Source organism: Saccopteryx leptura, chromosome 10 (genome assembly GCF_036850995.1).
Source record: "Saccopteryx leptura isolate mSacLep1 chromosome 10, mSacLep1_pri_phased_curated, whole genome shotgun sequence".
NCBI classification, from domain to species: domain Eukaryota; kingdom Metazoa; phylum Chordata; class Mammalia; order Chiroptera; family Emballonuridae; genus Saccopteryx; species Saccopteryx leptura.
The window spans coordinates 29,819,427-29,834,224 of NC_089512.1; the positions used below are offsets into that span (position 1 = coordinate 29,819,427).

The window sequence follows — 14,798 nt, forward strand, 5'->3', positions numbered from 1 at the left end:
AAAACAAGGTGTCATTTGAGTGAATGCCTACCCTCCCTCGATCGTGTAATTCATGGTTTACTGAAACCTCCTGAGTCACTTCTCCTTGCTAAGCAAGTCACCATTGAAGTTTTAAAACACTTTAGGCCTGACCAGGCGATGGGGCAGTGGATAGAGTGTCAGACTGGGATGCGGAGGACCCAGGTTCGAGACCCCGAGGTCGCCAGCTTGGGCGTGAGCTCATCTGGTTTGAGCAAAGCTCACCAGCTTGGACCCAAGGTCGCTGGCTTGAGCATGGGGTTACTTGGTCTGCTGAAGGCCCGTGGTCAAGGCACATATGAGAAAGCAATCAATGAACAACAACTAAGGTGTCACAACGAAAAACTAATGATTATGCTTCTCATCTCTCTCCGTTCCTGTCTGTCTGTCCCTATCTGTCCCTCTCTCTGACTCTCTCTCTGTCTCTGTAAAAAAAACAACCCACTTTAGTATGTTTCTTACCAAACATAGAAAGACAGACAGCAAAAGGAGCAAAAATCATTACTAAGATCACATTCTGATCTTGCAGATGAGAGGAGGTCCTTGATTCATTTCCCCATTTCCCGAAGCAGACCTGCCTTTCCCTTACGTAGCACTCAAGATTTCCCCAACTGCCCATCATCCCAAAGGTAAATGTCCTTTCCTCCTCCAGGCTCCTTCCCTGCCAGTAATCATATAATCAGAACATGCTTCACAATGCCAGGCACAGACTCCCCAAAGACAAACACCATTAGTAATTTAGGAAAATAATATGTGTGTTATATATGTATACACATATGTAGTTATTTCATTATAATAAAGAACAGTCTCATATAATGATACAAGATAGTGCTGGTTTTATAAATACAGAATACATGCCTGACCAGGCGGTGGCTTAGTGGATAGAGCGTCAGACTGGGATGTGGAGGACCCAGGTTCAAGACCCCGAGGTCACCAGCTTGGACCCAAGGTCGCTGGCTCGAGCAAGGGGTTACTCGGTCTGCTGAAGGCCCACAGTCAAGGCACATATGAGAAAGCAATCAATGAACAACTAAGGTGTCGCAACAAAAAACTGATGCTTCTCATCTCTCTCCGTTCCTGTCTGTCTGTCCCTATCTATCCCTCTCTCTGACTCTCTCAATGTCCCTGAAAATAAATAAATAAATAAATAAATAAATAAATAAATAAATAAATAAATATGAAATAAAAATAAATAAATACAGGATACAAAAAGGCCTGTAGAATAAAAGAACACACTACCTGGAGAATATATAGAAATACTAAAAGCACCAAAGGTATGGCTATAGCTGGTGGTATGCTTCTTAGCCAAATTTCTATCAACACGGACATTTATCATTTTTAGAATGAGATATAGATACCAAACTTTTTAGCAACAACCTTGTAAGCAGGCAGAGTGGGAGAAAGGGCAACAGAGGAAGAGCAGGCAGGTAAGGATGAAGGCCCTGAAAATGCCTGTGGGAACCACCGTGGCCACCCTGGGTGGCAGGATGGGGCTGCCGCTCTCGAGTGGCGACAGTTCCCAAGCCTCAACCAGCATCTCGGGCTTCAACGTGTGTGTGATTCTGCTGCCAAACCCGTAGGTATAAATCCCTAACAGCCTCAAATGTTGTCCTCGTCCATGAAAAGAGATTCAAGAGGAGAAGTGGGTGGTAGTCTTACCCTACTATTAGTAAAAGAGGAGAAAAAGCAGCATTGATTAGCTCAACAGCACAAGCATGCCAGAACTATGGGTTGAAGGAACAAAACACCCTATAATTAGCAAATATCTGCAAGAAGTGAAATGCATTTGGGATGAGGGAAAAAATTGTTATTATGCGAGGGAATTAAAATTTCTAAGCACCAGCAGTGGGGGTGGGGGCCCTCTTTGTCCCTTGGCTTAGAGACTGAATGACAACTATAATCTGAAAACATAAAATGCTGCTTATGCAGCAAATGTAACAGAGACGTTAGTAAGAAAATTGCTTTAGTCTCCAAGGAAAGGAGCTTAGACTAGTTAAAAGGCAGCCCCTGAAATAGATGAGCATGCCCAGAGTTCACAACCCATTTAGGGCCAACATTCAAACTGCTGTTTAAGTGCTTCTGAATTTTCTCTCCGGGAGGAAGCCAAATTGTTCATGTCATGCCTCAGTCTCAACAGCTGCTTTTCTCAAGAAAATACTGACAATCAGGATGCTATGACTTAAGTGCAAGTATTGGACGTTCAGGGAAGTCTCATCAGATTTACCGATAACATCCTTCACCTAAGGCTTAGGATTTGTGTTAGACAACCAAAGAATTTTTAGTCAATTTCTAACTAAAAACCCTTTTTGTTGTTGTTTGGGACCTAACTGATTTTTAAAAATTAAAATTATCTTCCCTAACACAGTGAATAGAGTGTGGACTGGGATGTGGAGGAACCAGGTTCAAAACCCTGAAGTCACCAGCTTGACCGCAGGCTCATCTGGCTTGAGTGTGGGATCACAGACATGACCCCATGGTCACTGGCTTGAGCCCAAAGATTGCTGGCTTGAAGCCCAAGGTTGCTGGCTTGAGCACAGGGTCACTTGCTCTGCTGTAGCCCCCTGGTCAAGGCACATATGAGAAAGCAATCAATGAACAACTAAGGAGCCACAACAAATAACTGATGCTTCTCATGTCTCTCCCTTCCTATCTGTCCCTATCTGTTCCTCTCTCTCTCTCTCTCTCTCTCTCTCTCTCTCTCTCTCTCTCTCTATCACCAAAAGAAAAAGAAAATCTCCCCTAAGACACAAACTGGGTAACTCAGTAAAAGTAACTTAATAATAAAAACCTAGTTTTGCAACCAAAACAAGGTTTCCTCCATCTCTGGTCAAAGAATATAATACCTCCTTTTCTTTAACTCTATTCTCTACACCAGCAGTTCTCAATGGTGCAGAGAAGGAAGGCTCTTCCATACCTAGAAAGCCTTTTGAAATTAAAACTGTTACCTCCCCAACCAAGCGCTGCTCTAGGCAGAATGACACCCACAAAAGGAACTGTCTCATTTGTGCCTTGCTGTCATTGCTCCATGCCCAGTCATCCATCGCACATCAGCCCCTCTCAGTAGCGGCCAGACTCTTCACTAAAATATTTGGTTCTCAGATTGGAAAAAGCATTTCCAAGGCCAATGGTGCAACACTGCAACCTCCTATTCCCTTTGCCCGCCATCATTTGAAAAAGATTTAAATGATTATTTCTATGTTGGCGCTCTGGCCAGTGCAAAACGCAAGGTGCACAAGAGTATGTATATTCTATAAGATATTCAGCACAGAGGTACACAAGTCAGTGTGAAAGGGGACCCCTCTCTTCCTGTCCAGCTCCACTCTTCAGGTCTAGTTTACACAGAGAACGGGGACTGTCCCACTGCAGCTGGGGCAGGAGCGATTCACCAGTCCTAGAATCGGTTGGAGATCTAGGACAGAAAAACCAACCACTTGAGTTCTCTTGCACCACTTCTAAGTAGATGGAAGTTGCTTCTGCACACTCCCCACCCCAACCCCCTCTGGCTTCCTGGCAGCTGACTACACAGAACAAAGCAACACCCCGTTCTATGAAGCTCAGAGACCATGACCCCCAGGTGGGATGAGGTGGGCCTAAAGGAGCTAAGACTGCAGTCAACACAAATTCAAGCTAATGATAGATGGGCTCTGTGCTCCCCAAGAAGACGTGCAGAGGGGGCTGAGGAGAGGGTCCCTTTGTCCCTCCTCCCTGGATGTTCTTCCTATCACTCCCGATCTTGTCATTGACACAGGCACTGGCTTGTACTTAGCAACTTCAAGCCCCCAGATGACATGAAGACTTGCAGGAGCGCTCCCTTACTTTGGGAAATGGGTGAGGATTAGAGTTCTTTTCTCAAGTGGCAGCTTGTCTTTCTCCTGTCTCGCTTGTTCCAGGAGTTGTCGTCTCATAACAGTGAAGACTGAGCGAAGCAGTGTTCTCCCAAACACCTGGGTGGTTTCATACCGAGGTAGACTGTCACAGAACTGGGGCACGTTGCAATAACACAGCCACCTGGGACAAGAGAAGACAAGCACCATCAATATCCCATAAACCCCCAGGTGATATGAAATACCAAAGTACGGTGACTCTCATACCATTAGCCACAGCTGAAGAAACTGGGGCTGCGTGACAAGCAACAGTATCATGACCAGCTTGTGAAACTTGTGAATTAGATTAGCTCGCCCTAATACAACCAATGCTACAAAAAGAGCTCCGTTCTGTAGTATCATTATCATGCATGAGTCCTGCAATCAGATGGCCCAGGATCAAATTCGTTTTGTCACTTAACTGGCTGCATGACTTTGGGAAACTTAATTATGCTCTTTAAGCTCTTACGTCTCTGTTTTCATACCTGTAAAATGGGGAAAACAATAATACCTGCTTCCCTGGGCTGTTACTAGCATTATATGAGATACTGTATGGAAAGTGCATAATGCAATCAGAGTTTCTGGCACATAAAAAGTAGTTTAAAGAAAAGAAACTGAAGAGAGAGCTTTTGTGAAAGAAAAAGACCTCTACTGTCTAGTCCTCTGAGTAAAAGTTAAGGCTTCTCTAAAATGCCTACACAGCACTCGGCGCACCCCTGAAGCTTTGGTGGGAAGATAACGATCTTCAAGACTGTTCAAAACAGCCAAAACGCAGGAAGTAATGAGCTTCCACCATCTGGTGCTTTGGTCCCTCTCAATGACTCAGGCTCCAAGTCAGAATTACGCTCCAGCATTGCACCAGGCTGGAGGAGTGCCCGGGCCCAGAGGGAAACCTGGGGTTTTCTGGAGATCCGACCACAGTTCTGGGGTTCACTGGCTATGTAGGGCATGCCATCTGGAGAGTCATTCAGCCCAGGGAAGCCATTCACAATCAATCCTCTTTCTCTTTGGTCTCCCAGAGCAGCCAAGTCTCGTTCCCAGGACCCAGCAACAGAGTGCACAGTGGGGGTCACAGAAGGTGGCACCGGGCCAGGGAAGGGTCACAAGCTTCACTGCACAGACCTGTATTCCCTGGTAGCAGATCTAAACATCTTCTTCCAGGACAGGGCTGCTTTCTAAAGATTAAAACCTAGCCACCCTGTGTCCCTCCCCCCCCCCCCGTGGGGGGAAGGGCTCTAAATATGCCGGGAGCAGCTACAGGAAGCTCCCCAGGAACTCTTAGCCCAGGGGTCCCCAAACTACAGCCAGTGGGCCGCATGCGGCCCCCTGAGGCCATTTATCCGGCCCCCACCACACTTCCGGAAGGGGCACCTCTTTCATTGGTGGTCAGTGAGAGGAGCATAGTTCCCATTGAAATACTGGTCAGTTTGTTGATTTAAATGTACTTGTTCTTTATTTTAAATATTGTATTTGTTCCCGTTTTGTTTTTTTTACTTTAAAATAAGATATGTGCAGTATGCATAGGGATTTGTTCATAGTTTTTTTTATAGTCTGGCCCTCCAATGGTCTGAGGGATAGTGAACTGGCCCCCTGTGTAAAAAGTTTGGAGACCCCTGTCTTAGCCCCTTCATAAAGAGTGGAATATCATTCATTTACTCGCTTATTGGCTTATTTTTTATTTTTTTTACTCTGTATTACTTCATATATCCCCCCCCCCCCCCCCCGTGTGTATGTGTGGTGGTGGTTTTTCATCTCTGGGGGAAAAAAGTTTTAATTAGTGTTAGTCCATCTGCCTACATTCAAAATTAATCTTAAAACTGTTATCATTTCTATTCTTCACTCAACTTTCCTGTCTTTATCATTTATATTCCAATGTTATTTTATGATTACAATATCAAAATGGGGATCTTAAGTGTTGTATTGTACCTTGTCAAGTTGGGAACAAGTGACCTTGGGTGGTAGCAGAAAAAGCTAGGAATCGCATTTGTTAGTTCACAGGACACTTCATATAGAGATTCCATACCTTCAAGGCCAGTCTTTGCTGGACGTTAGCTAGTCTGTGACCCCTTAATTAAATTAAAAGACTATCTGGAGCTGAAGGGAGGCCAGTTCCCAAGTAACTAAGTATGAAATAACAAATGTAAGAGTTAAACAGTCATAAACCTTAATAATCTGAAGTTCAGTTTCATGAGACTTAGGCTATCACAAGACTATTTGAAAGAGTCAATATTAAAATATGTCCAGCCTGACCAGGTGGTAGCACATGGATAGAGCGTTGGACTGGGACACAGAGGACCCAGGTTCGAAACCCCGAGGTCGCTGGCTTGAGCGCGGGCTCATTCGCTTGAGTGCAGGGTCGCTGGCTTGAGCGTGGGATCATAGACATGACATCACGATCACTGGCTTGAGCCCAAAGGTCGCTGGTTTGAAGCCCAAAGTCACTGGCTTGAGCCCAAGGTTGCTGGCTTGAACAAGGGATCACTCACTCTGCTGTAGCCCCCCCCCACCCCGGTCAAGGCACATATGAGAAAGCAATCAATTAACTAAGGAGCTGCAACGAAGAATTGATGCTTCTCATCTCTCTCCCTTCCTGTTTGTTTCTATCCATCCCTCTCTCTGACTCTGTCAAAATAAATAAATAAATAAAATATTTACACTCTTCTGCAATGAAATATTTAAGATTTTAAAGATTCAGACCAGTACTGTCCCATAAAGCTGCCTATGATAATGAGGATTTCTCTGCGTTGTTACAGAAGCCACCGGCCACATGTAACTACTGAGCACTCGTAGTGTGGCTAGTACAACCAAGGAGTTTAATTTTCAATGTTATTTAATTTTAACCAATTTTAAATTTACTCTTAAATGGGCACAATGTGAAATATTTTTCCATTAAACACTTTATTGTTTTGGTAGGTCTCCATTTAGCTTCAACCACTTAAAATTTAGTGAATGAATTGAGTTGTCAGTATAAAATACACATTGGATTTAGAAACTTAGAAAAATAAAATAGAGCATAACTTTTCATATTGTTATATAGTGAAACAGTATTTTTATATATTGAATAAAAGAAAACATGAAAATGTTCTGTGCCTTCTTACTTTTTAAAATGTAACTAGTAGAAAATTTTAAATTACATATGTGGTTCACATTATATATCTATTGGGCAGTGCTGATTTCTAAAGAGCATTTCCACTGGTGGGGTCACAGACATCTGAGACTTTATTTACTTAAGACATAAATTATTTCTGCTATAGCAATGGTAGGTCATAAGTATTACCATAAGATCATAAAATGTTATCCAAAAGTACTTGTTAGGTCATTTACTCTTCCCAGGACAGAGGAAGGCAGCATAGATTGTTATTATCTAGACAAATTTTTCAAATAGTTAAGTTTCCATTCATTTCCTTGAAAATTTTCTTACAGACCCCAGTTTACATTTCTTGGTTTTTGGTTTTTACTTCCAAGGTTCATCTTCTTCTATACATCTGTAAAGTGCGCAGTAGAAGACGACTAAGAGGCGGAGTTCAAGTGTGGTGTTTCACTTCTGCTTGAGTGAATGACACAGGCCTTGCCCGTCATGATAGAAAGAAGAAAGTGGGGATCTGAATGCCTTGTCTCTGCACACACATTCCCACAAACACTTCAATGTAGAGAAAGATTTTGCCAAAGTGACTGGATTCAGGTCTTCTAAGAAGTGAATGGCTAGCTCATTCACTTATACATGCCTAATAGATATTGCACGCAGAAGCTATTTGCTGATTGTTTAAATAACTCATACTTTTTTACAGCATCATGATGATTTGGAACCACTTTGCTTTCTTTTAAACATGACTAGAATTGGAGAGCTTGAGGACAGAAGACCATGCCATCCTACTTACTTGATGGACTGAAGTCCTAAGGTCTTCAGGATTTAAGTGGCCTCTCCTAGTTCACCTGAACTAAAAGCTAAGTTACTATCAGAGTTCAGACCAGAAACTAGGCCTCCCCTCCCCTAGTCCACTGGTCTTTCCATGCCTCCTGATAAATACATGCCTAAATATGAAATACTCAGGAAGCATGGTGGCTAGCTAGACTTCCTAGGACAATGCTGACATAAAACTGTTTCACCAAAATCAACTCAGTTGTATCTAATTCAGGGGTCCCCAAACTTTTTACACAGAGGGCCAGTTCACTGTCCCTCAGACCATTGGAGGGCTGGACTATAAAAAAACTATGAACAAATCCCTATGCACACTGCACATATCTTATTTTAAAGTAAAAAAACAAAACGGGAACAAATACAATATTTAAAATAAAGAACAAGTAAATTTAAATTAACAAACTGACCAGTATTTCAGTGGGAACTATGTTTTTCTCACTGACCACCAATGAAAGAGGTGCCCCTTCCGGAAGTGCGGTGGGGGCCGGATAAATGGCTTCAGGGGGCCGCATGCAGCCCGCGGGCCGTAGTTTGGGGACCCCTGATCTAATTTGTCCTGTACTCTTACAAATCATCTCCCCATTACAGGAGTGACATTAACTTTCAAAAGTTCTGCACAACTCAGAATCAAAGACAAATGATTTGCCACTTTCCTTTAGCAGATTCTGTTGCTCCGATGTATGTGAATGTATCATATTCCTCTGACACTTTATTTTCAGGTTATTTCCTCATGGGATCATATTAGTGCACCGTCATGAAATTCGGGGAATTCCAACAATTTTGTCCAGATATTTTTCTAAAACTATAGTGATTTCTGGGGACTATATCTAATATCTATCTGATAGGTACCTATATTATTGATATTAAGTAGATCTTAACATTAATGCGAAATATTTTCAATATATAATAATATAGCTTTCCCTTATTCAGAACGGAGAGTGTAAGTAATTTAAGCAGTTCTACTGTTCAAGCCATGTTTAATTTTTTATCAGGTAAATCTTTAAGGGTTGGCTCTGTAATGAACATAATCACTTTCTGAGTCCAGCCTTTTCCACCGAAAATCCTATTTGACCCCATTTTCATGCTGATGCGAGCTCCAGAAGTTCCCAGCCCCTTTGTTCCGATGCCATAATTGCTGTAAATTCTATGCTAACCCAGCATTGCAGGGCCTCAGGCTCACTTACACATCAAGATAAAGCCTGGTGGTGCCTGCAGCCTGTAATATTACCCAATTTTTAGGAGATTAGTATCAGTGAGACACCTTGTCACAGGGGTAGGTGGTTTTTTAAACTTCCAAGTAGTCATGACAGTGAGGCTTTACCTGGAAACACTTATTCTCATCATTTTCACAGGTTGTTTCTACTTCCCTTTCTTCATCAACATGGCGTCACGGAGGGGAAGCGGGGGAGGTGCGTCTACCTTCATTTCCTTATTTTTTATTAACAGAGGCTCTGGGTCTGCATTTCACTCAGAAATCATCAGGTTTCAGAACTCATCGGGGCATATTCATTTCAGTCTCTCAGTGGGTTCCTCTTCGTCATTGTTGGACCCCACGCCTCCGCCTTCAGCCGCTGACTCAGGACGCTGGAATAGCGAGGACCCGGCCGCTGTCTTTCTCCTTGTTACCTTAGTTTCTAAACACGTGCACTCTCATTCGATTGCTAGCTGAAGAACCCCATGTTGGCAGTGACTGAGTTTTAGGCAACAACATGTATGGGAGGAAACTGAGGACCAGGATCTTCCCAGCACCCATTCTGAGTGCCAGACACTACACACAAAGCACCTCATGGAAGCTCAGATAGAGAAAAAAACTGAAGATCAAAGTGGTGAAGTGACTGGTCTAAAGTACACGGAACTAGAAAGGATTTGAATCATAATTCAAACGCATCCCTCATTCCAAAGCTTGAGTCCTAGTTTTACTACTCCTTAAGTATTTATAAGTTCTACCCAGTTCTTGGTAAGTCTGAAGGGCTAATAGTACTTTTGTTCTGCTTTCTAAAATACTGTAGTATCGCCCACGCTACTCCACATTTTATTCTCCTTCTTGATGAAACAATTTTTCCTGTTAAGAGAGGCAAATATTTTCAGGAGTTTGGCTTTGAGAAACATTCAGCTTTGTCAATCATTCACAGATGGGGCTAAAAGATCATTTATATTTGAGGGATTTATTATCTCAGTTCTTATTTTAAACAGCAATTATGACAACATAGGAATTACTGTTAATGTAAAACTCTGGAAAGGAGGTGTAGAAATAAAAATATAATTTAGAAATTGATTTTGATAAAATCTGGAATTCCTCTAAAAGTCAATAATGGAAACACTTTATAATTCAAATTGTACGCACTGTAAAAAGAGAGGAGGAAAGGGAAAGGAGATATTTCTCAAGAAATCAGGCCAGTTGATCAGAAATGATAGCTTATCTTAGGCTATACCCATTGCTACATGTCATCTTCTATTACAGAAAATGACCTGAGGACAAGCGGTCTTCACAGGCTATCAAAAAAAACACTCTGTACTTTAAATCAGAAATATAGATATGCTCCACAATGCCCTTGAAGAAAGCTTGTTGTGCCTGAAAAGCCTATGGGGAAAGATAAAAAAAGGTGAATAGAATGCATAATCCAGGTCACTTTCTTACTTTAATGAAAACAAATGTAGGTCATTCCACTTTGTATGGCCCGTGTTCATGATTTTTTCAGACAACTTTCATATAAATATTTTGCAGTTCATAAGCAATAAAATAAAGTGCCACCTTTGAAAAATTATATATGTAATCTAAGAGTATTTACAGAGTTTGATGCCCAACAATAGGGAGATGGTTAGGTAAATTACAGTATATCAACTCAATGTACTGAAATGTAAGCAGTAAAATGCTTGATATGCTGTCAATTGGGGAGACAAATAGGATGCAAATTCTGTATTTTCATTCATTCTAACTAATGTAAAATATTTACTTAAAGGGGCAAAGACTGGGAAAAAAGTTATATAATGATATTAGTTCTGCAGAGTGCTGGAACTAGGGTGATCTTTCGTCTTTAAAAAAGTCTTTATTGAAATCAAGACTTCAAAGCGGTGCCACTAGAAAAACCAAATCCAACAGTGGATTACAATTAACAGCTGATGCCAAGCCAAGAAGACCTAGAAATAACACAACTAAAAATTGGAGGCAGACAACACACAGCCTAGACTCAACCAGCTCTACAAACAACACATCCAAACACACAGACATAATGAGAAGACAGAGAATTATAATCCAAATAAAACCACAAGAGAAACCTCCAGGAAATGAACTGAGTGATATAGAAATAACCAAACTTCCAGATGCAGAGTTTAAAATAATGATTGTTAGGATGCTTAGGGATCTTAAAACAACAATGGATGGTCATTACAAACACCTAAATAAAGAAATAGCAAGTCTAAAAAAGGACATTGAAATATAAAAAAGAATCAGTCAGAGATGACAAATACAATATCAGAAATGAAGACCACAATGTAAGGAATTAAAACAGGATGGATGAAGCTGAGGATCGAATCAGCGAGTTGGAGGACACGTTGAACGAAGGGAAGCAGAGCAGAAAAAAGAAAAGAGACTCAAAAAGTCTGAGGAAACTCTTAGAGAGCTCTGTGACAACATGAAGCGAAATAACATCCGCATCATAGGGGTTCCTGAAGAAGTGAAAGAACAAGGGATAGAGACTTTGTTCAATCATATCATAGCTGAAAACTTCCCTAAATTAATGCAGGAAAAACTCTCACACGTTCAAGAAGCACAAAGAACTCCATTAAAGAGAAACCCAAAGAAATCTACACCAAGAAACATCATAATTAAAATACCAAAGCTAAGTGATAAAGAGAAAATATTAAAAGGTGCTAGAGAAAAAAAGGCTATCACCTACAAAGGAGCCTCCATAAGAATGACATCCGACTTACAACAGAAACACCTGAGGCCAAAAGGGAATGGCAAGAAATATTCAAAGTAATGCAGAATACAATCAAGACTACTTTATCCAGCAAGGCTATCATTTAAAATTGAAGGAAAAATAAAAAGCTTCCCACATTAAAAAAAAACTCAAGGAATTCATTACAACCAAACCAATGCTGCAGGAATTGCTAAGGGGACTATTGTAAACAGATCAAAGGGGAAAATGAATATAGCAAAAGAGGAATACAGCTTTAAGGGATAAAATATCAATAAACAACTACATATCAATAATAACCTTAAATGTAAATGGATTAAATGATCCAATCAAAAGACATAGGGTAGCTACATGGATAAGAAAACAGGACCCGTACATATACTGTCTACAAGAGACACACCTTAAAAAAAAAGATGCACATAGACTGAAGGTAAAAGGATGAAAAAAATAGATAATATTACATGCAAATGGAAATGAAAATAAAGCTGGGGCAGCAATACTTGTATCAGACAAAATGAACTTTAAAACAAAGGATATAGGCCCTGGCCAGTTGGCTCAGTGGTAGAGCCTCGGCCTGGCATGCGGGGGACCCGGGTTCGATTCCTGGCCAGGGCACACAGAAGAAGCACCCATTTGCTTCTCCACCCCCCCCCTCCTTCCTCTCTGTCTCTCTCTTCCCCTCCCGCAGCCAAGGCTCCATTGGAGCAAAGATGGCCCGGGTGCTGGGGATGGCTCCTTGGCCTCTGCCCCAGGCGCTAGAGTGGCTCTAGTCGCGGCACAGCGACGCCCCGGAGGGGCAGAGCATCGCCCCCTGGTGGGCAGAGCGTCGCCCCTGGTGGGCGTGCCGGGTGGATCCCAGTCAGGCGCATGCGGGAGTCTGTCTGACTGTCTCTCCCCGTTTCCAGCTTCAGAAAGAAAAAAAAAAGGATATAGTAAGAGATAAAGAAGGCTATAACATAATGATAAAGGGAGCAATCCAACAGGAAGATACAATCATTATAAATATCTACACACCTAATATAGGAGCACCTAAATACATATATAAAGCAGACTTTGATAGATATAAAGGGCGAGATCAACAGCAATACTATAGTAGTAGGGGATTTCAATACCCCACTAACATCACTAGATAGATCCTCAAGAAAGAAAATTTAAAAAGAAACAGCAGACTTAAAGGACACAGTAGATCAACTCAATTTAATAGATATCTTCAGAACTTTTCACTCTAAAGCAGCAGAATATACATTCTTTTCAAGTGCTCATGGTACATTCTTTAGGATAGACCACATGTTAGGGCACAAAATCGGTCTCAACAAATTTAAGAAGATTGAAATCATATCAAGCATTTTCTCTGATCACAATGGCATGAAACTAGAAATCAACCACAACAGAAAAACTCAAAAATTAGCAAACACATGGAAACTAAATAGCAGGTTGTTAAATAATGAATGGATTAAGAATGAGATCAAAGAAGAAATAAAAAAATTTCTAGAAACAAATGATAATGAGCACACAACAACTAAAAATTTATGGGACATATAGCAAAAGCAGTACTGAGAAGGAAGTTCAAAGCACTACAAGCATACTTTAAGAAGCTAGAAAAAGCTCAAATAAACAATTTAACCCTGCATCTAAAAAATCCTAAAAAAAGAACAGCAAGTATAGCCCATAGATAGTAGAACAAAGAAAATAATAAAGATCAGAGCAGAAATAAATGACATAGAGGCTAAAGAAACAATACAGAGGATCAATGAAACCAGGAGCTGGTTCTTTGAAAAGGTAAACAAGATCAATGAACCTTTAGACTCACCAAGAAAAAAAGAGAGAGGACTCAAATAAATAAAATTAGAAATGAGAGTGGAGAAATAACAAGTGACACAACAGAAATACAAAATATTGTAAGAAAATACTATGAAGAATTGTATGCCAAAAAAACTAGACAACGTAGATGAAATGGACAAATTCCTTGGAACATACAATCTTCCAAAAATCAATCTGGAAGAATCAGAAAACCTAAACAGACCAATTACAACAAATGAGATAAAAACAGTTATCAAAAAACTCCCATCAAAGAAAAGTCCTGGGCTTGATGGCTTCATAAGTGAATTCTACCAAATATTCAAAGAAGAACTAACTCCTATCCTTTTCAAACTATTTCAAACCTGATCAGGTGGTGCTGCAGTGGATAGAGCATCGGACTGGGATGCAGAGGACCCGGGTTCGAGACCCCAAGGTCACCAGCTTGAGTGTGGGCTCATCTGGTTTGAGGAAAAAGCCCACCAGCTTGAACCCAAGATCACTGGCTTCAGCAAGGGGTTACTCGGTCTGCTGAAGGCCCGCAGTCAAGGCACATATGAGAAAGCAATCAATGAACAACTAAGGTGTTGCAACATGCAATGAAAAACTAAGGATTGATGCTTCTCATCTCTCTCCATTCCTGTCTGTCTGTCCCTGTCTATCCCTCTCTGACTCACTCTCTGTCTCTGTAAAAAATAAAAAATTAAATAAAAAAAAACTATTTCAAAAAATTCAAAAGGAAGGAAGACTTCCAAGCTCCTTTTATGAGGCGAGCATAATTCTGATTCTAAAACCAAGCAAAGACAACACAAAGAAAATTATAGGCCAATATTCCTGATGAATACAGATGCTAAAATCTCAACAAAGTGCTAGCCAACCGGATCCAGCAATATATGAAAAAAATCATACACCAGGACCAAGTGGGATTTATTCTGGGGAGGCAAGGCTGGTACAATATTTGCAAATCAATCAATGTGATTCAGCACATAAACAAAAGGAAGGAGGAAAAGCCACATGGTAATTTCAATAGATGCAGAAAAAGCATTTGATAAAATCCAGCACCTGTTCATGATCAAAACTCTCAGCAAAGTGGGAATACAGGGAACATACCTCAACATGATAAAGGCCATTTATGACAAACCCACCGCCAACATCATACTCAATGGGCAAAAATTAAAAGCAATCCCCTAAGATCAGGAACAAGGCAGGGGTGCCCCCTTTCACCACTCTTATTTAACATAGCTCTGGAAATTCTAGCCACAGCAATAAACAAGAAGAAGAAAT

The 14,798-nt window shown here is 41.0% G+C and overlaps 1 protein-coding gene across 1 annotated transcript in view; it reads right to left on the reverse strand.

Moving 5' to 3' along the window:
- Nucleotides 1–14,798, reverse strand: part of KAT2B (lysine acetyltransferase 2B) — a 127,146-nt gene that overhangs the window by 40,796 nt on the left and 71,552 nt on the right. Inside the window, exon 6 of the mRNA XM_066351554.1 lies at nucleotides 3,835–4,026. Coding sequence (XP_066207651.1) covers nucleotides 3,835–4,026 — 192 coding nt within the window. The remainder of the gene's footprint in view (nucleotides 1–3,834; nucleotides 4,027–14,798) is intronic.